Source organism: Anguilla anguilla, chromosome 14, assembly GCF_013347855.1.
Source record: "Anguilla anguilla isolate fAngAng1 chromosome 14, fAngAng1.pri, whole genome shotgun sequence".
Lineage (NCBI taxonomy): Eukaryota > Metazoa > Chordata > Actinopteri > Anguilliformes > Anguillidae > Anguilla > Anguilla anguilla.
Genome location: NC_049214.1, coordinates 28,446,397 through 28,451,698, shown reverse-complemented (window position 1 = coordinate 28,451,698; position 5,302 = coordinate 28,446,397). Strand labels below are relative to the sequence as shown.

The 5,302-nt window shown below is 46.0% G+C and overlaps 1 protein-coding gene across 1 annotated transcript; it reads right to left on the bottom strand.

The window, feature by feature from the left end:
- Positions 1–1,565: 1,565 nt before the first annotated feature.
- On the bottom strand, positions 1,566–4,247 carry LOC118213221 (phospholipase A2-like). The gene is made up of 4 exons (XM_035392017.1): positions 4,096–4,247; positions 3,123–3,273; positions 2,574–2,707; positions 1,566–1,928 (listed from the first exon to the last, which is right to left on the bottom strand). The coding sequence occupies exons 1-4, from the start codon at positions 4,142–4,144 to the stop codon at positions 1,810–1,812; spliced, it is 453 nt and encodes a 150-aa protein (XP_035247908.1). The 5' UTR covers positions 4,145–4,247; the 3' UTR covers positions 1,566–1,809.
- Positions 4,248–5,302: the final 1,055 nt, after the last annotated feature.

The window sequence follows — 5,302 nt, the reverse complement described above, 5'->3', positions numbered from 1 at the left end:
GGAGCCGCGTGGTAGCTCCACCCATCTTTTGTTCCATGGAAATTCGGAAACTTCCATTGTTACAACTGGGCCTTTGATAGGTTCGCATGTGAGACTGAAATGTTAAAAACATACTAATTAATATCTAAAACAGAAGAGCTAGGCATTGTACAATTAGAAAAAAGCTAAAGAAGAGAAGACGTTCAACCCTCCACTGCCAGCATATCCTGCGGATAACTCACTTTTTCCTGCATGCTCTACCTACCCCTCTTATCCCCTCCTGCAAACATTCTGTCTCTTCCTCTCCCTTTTTCTTGCCCCCTCTCTCCTGCCTCACTTTCCCTCCCTCCCTCTCCCTCTCTCCCTCCTTGCCCCTGCTTACTGGTGTCCGTGGACAGGTCATTTGTCTGTACCGTACTGTATCGTGTGCTGCAACCTCTTGGCCAAGGCTCCACTGAAAACTAAAATGAGATTTTTACCTCAGTGGGACTCCTGTGGGTAAAAAAAGATAAATAAATAACATTTCTCATGATGTTCATGCACAGGCAGTCATACTCCAGCATGTTGCCGTGTCCCGCTCAGCAGAGTTGGTCAGTCATGTGTCCTTCGCCGCAGTGAACATTCAAACTGTTCCAAGTCGGAACTGCAAGGGAAGCCGAGTCTGATGAAGAGCAAATGGGCTTGAAACGTCTCTGTTTGCAAAATAAAATACACAAAAACGGGAGCTATCAGTGTGCAAACTACATCTTTTAAAATTTGGGATATTACCCGGTCCAGCACCTGCCGAGTATGGTTTTCAGATGTGCGGGTGTTATCCACCTTAAAGCACAGAACAGCTGGAATTTGCCGTTTGAAAAAGAGAGCTGCTGTTCGGGTGGAAATTCAAAACAGCCGGGAGCTGAGCACAGAGAATGCCAGCCTTCTGTAACAGAGCCAGGAGAGGAGAGGCATCCCCAGAGCTAAATCTGGAGACTAATTAGATCAAGCGTGTAGATAGCAGATGTTTTTATTATTGCTTTTTCATGAGCAGAGATGCCTGATTTTCTGCTGCCTCTGTCTCCCCCTGCATGAGCCTGGTGGACCTGCATGTTCACCTCACAGAAGTCATAAGAAATTGGTTATGACCGGCATAGGCTAAATTAGGGTGGTTAACCAGGCCTGGAATTTTCTACAGGACCTTCAGATAGTTATTATTATTTATTTAATAGTAAATATTCACATGAATACTAAATATTAATGAGCAGAGGTTTTCTGTTCACGTAAGGGTGTTTCACAAATTAAACCACTATGTTCCTGGATGCTTGCCTGCCAAGGGCATATACTGTTTATACTATTTAATATTCAATATTAAAATGAATGATATTAAAATGAATGATGTGTGTGGGTCTGTTTTGTACACATGTGCACAGGTTACAACCACAGCTGTAAAACACACAGCCACTGCTGCAACTCCTCTCAGAGCTTTGAGTCGCAGTCACTTAAATGACCTGCGAAACACAGAGCTAGCTGGACTCCAGGCCTGCGCGGATGTACACCTCGCCACCGAGCTAACAGAGGTTGCTATAGAGACAGTCAGACAGACACACTTTTACATATGATTCATGTAAGTTTAATAACTACATCACTTAGTCCAGAGAGTGCAGGTGTCTGGCCTGGTCAGGTGGAGGTGGAGGAAACCTGAAGTGTTAAATCCAGGTTTGGACGCAGATATGAGTACTATGACAAGGTGGGGCAGGGCTGAGTGGGGCAGGGCGGGGCAGGGCTTAGCTGAGTGGGGTGGGGAAGGGCAGGGCGGGGCAGGCCAGGCCTGGCAGCTCCCTTTAGTGGCGGTTACTTGCAGTAACGGCTGGGAAGGTGCTCGTTCTCTTCGTTGTAGCCGGCTCCGGCGAAGCAGATGGCCGCCTGCCTGTCGCACTCGCAGATGAACTTCTCACAGCCGTCGTTCCTGTCTGAGAGTCAGAGAGGGGGAGGGGCAGAGGGGGAGAGAGACAGAGAGAAATGAGTTTACCGAGCAGTGGCTCGCTGCTCTGGGCTTGTGTGTGCCTGTGTATGTTTGCGTGTGTGTGTTGTGTGTGTGCCTGTGTATGTTTGTGTGTGTGTGTTGTGTGTGTGTATGTTTGCGTGTGTGTGTTGTGTATGTGTATGTTTGTGTGTGCGTGTGTATGTTTATGTGTGCGTGTGTGTGTGTATGAGTGTGCGTGTGTGTGTGTTCGCATGAGTACCTGTGTGTGTATGTGTATGAGTATGTGTGTGTGTGTGTGTGTGCATGCATCAGTATATGTGTGCGTGTGTGCGCATGAGCATGTGTGTGTATATGTATGTGCATGTGTGTGTGTGTGTATGTTTGTGTGCGCGTGTGTGTGTGTATGAGTGTGCGTGTGTGTGTGTGTGTTCGCATGAGTACCTGTGTGTGTATGTGTATGTGCGCATGAGCACATGTGTATGTGTGTGTGTGCGCCTACATATACATGTGCATGTGTGTGTGAGTGTGTTTGTGCACAGATGTGTGTGTATGAATGTGTGTGTGTGTGTGTGTGTGTGTATGTGCATGCGTGTGATTGTCTACAGGTGTGTATGGGGAGAGGGGGACTCACCATTGCAGGTTACAGTCTTGGTGGACTTGTCGCACTTGTATGAGTACAGCTCAGTGTATGGGTTATCAAAGATGGGCCAGCACTCATCCATCTGCATGGCCTTATTGTAGCACATATCATGGACATAGCAGCACCTGTGTTACGCAGACAGGGCACATGCGCGCACACACACACACACACACACACACACACACAGGACAGACACATGCACATATACACAAATACACACAGACAGGACACACACATATACACACAGACAAACCAGACATACATACACACAATTCAGCAATTACTAATTATATTTCCTATTATTGTGTTAAGTTATATAAGCATTATTGTTAATTATAATAAGCCAACAATATCTCTAACATGCATCAGAAAATCGGGACTTTCATTTACATTACATATTGTATAATTACTATAGAGTACATAGTGCAGTTTCTTAAGTGCCCTCAGCAAGGAAGATTAACTTGTGTGTCATAAGACTGAACCCAAGATTACAAAATCAGAGATAACACTCGTCTTGCCCTCCGACCCTTGACCTCTGACCTGTCCAGGTCGTCCACAGGGCTGCCTGAGCCGCCCTTCCCGCAGTAGCAGCCGTAGTCGGTGTAGTCCAGAATAGGCCAGCTGTCCGGCATGGTGCAGACCAGCATCTCTCTGAACTGCCACAGGGCACGAGGGGCAGGACTCGACAGCACTGGGGGAGAGGGGGAGGGAGAGAGAGAGAGAGAGAGAGAGAGAGAGAGAGAGAAGGATAGAATGGCAGCCAAAAGAGAGAAAAGGAGAAAGGGGGGGACATGCAGGGAGAGAGAGAAAGAGTGGGAGGGAGAATTAGAGGGAGAAGGAGATTCAATTCTAGTCAATTTTATTTGGTTAATAATTTTGTTTAGTGATTTTTTTAGTAATTTTACAGAGTGTAGATGCTGCTAGGGTGAATTGCATTACAGCCACATGCTCTATAATGCCAGTCTAACCAAAAACCATAGGGAATGTAAACAAACAGTAAACATAATGTCAATCAAATAACCAAAGTTATTTGATTGACATTATTTGTCATCTACCTTACAGTATACAATGTGCCTGTGTAATTATATGGTGAGCGATAAGCACTTCAGTACCAATATGTGCGGACCAATTGATTTTTAAAAAACTGGCTACAATTAAACCAGTGTTAGGCCTAGACTTGCTCCTACTCTTTTAGCAATGCGACAAAAATTATGATACAACCCTGTCGTAACACAGCAGTGATAAATAACTTGCTTGCATATATAAAAATGGACCAGATTATATTTATTTATCACTCAAAACACTCAATATGGTTGTATTGTTCTATTCACTTAAACCGCCATATATCACTGCCTAATAGAACTGAAGTCCGTGTGCCGAAACGACACCTCGGTCTGAAGGTTTAAACCGAATGTGTCAGTTTGAAGACGGACTGACCGAGCGGTCACCGGTTGGCAGAACCCTGACGGTAGCTCCGTATGCAGCCGAGCTGAGGGGGGTGCGGGGAACTCACCGGCAGAGAGGCCCGCGGTCAGGAGGAGGACGGAGCGGAGGGCGGCCATGGTGCTGAGAGGGGAGCGCAGGCACTGCTGGTGCACGGACCGCACGCCATTTATACCTCCTCTGTGACCTTGAGAGGGAACCTGCAGGACAGGCACGGAGGACAAAGAGAGACACACACACAGGCACACACACATACACACACACACGTGCGCGCACATACACACACACATGCACACACATACACACACACACACACACACACTCACATATGCTCACACACACACACGCTCACACGCACAAACGCACATAGACACACACACACAGGCACACACACGCACGTGCACATATACACACACACACACTCACACGCACATACGCACACACACACATACACACACACACACACACACGCTCACACGCACAAACGCACATAGACCCACACACACAGGCACACACATGCGCGTGCGCGTGCACATATACACACACACACTCACACGCACACACACACAGACACACACACATACACACACACACACACACACTCACACAAACATGTGCACAGGTGCACAGAAACTCCCACGCTGGATCTCCAGTCCCCAGCGTTTCATCCGCTCTGACTGCTGTGTACGTTCTGACCCCCATCTTTCCTTCAAAAACCGCCCTTCCTCCAAAAACACACATGCACTTTGACCTCTAGATGTCTTTAAGTGAATCAGTTGAGAAACTGCAGTCGGAGAGTCATTTGAAGTCGCTGTAGGTTATCGGGAGAAATTCCTGTGTGCATTTTAATTTCATTTGTAGATGACATAGGCCTGTGTCAAGCCACAATGATGAAACAGCCTAATAACGCACTGGGGAATGAGGGCATGCCAAACTCAATTCTGTTCATTTTGTGTTAATTACATGCCTCTCTACAAAGCTTTACATGTGATATCAAACAAAGGTAGTTTTCCTATTCACATCAGTCAAAACATATTTTCCATTTATAGTGCCCACCATACTGTTTTGGACAAAGACATTGTTTTTTTCTTAATTTATTTCTAAATTAATTTTTTTAAATCACATGGTCAAAGTGCAGATTCTCAACTTTTATTAAAGGGTATTATTATACTTCTTTTTTTTACATCCCTAACTGGGAACTGAACCTAGCTTGCAGGCCTGGTTCCCTAATCTTCACTGTTGCCGCTATGTCATGTACTGTAGAATATAGCACAAAG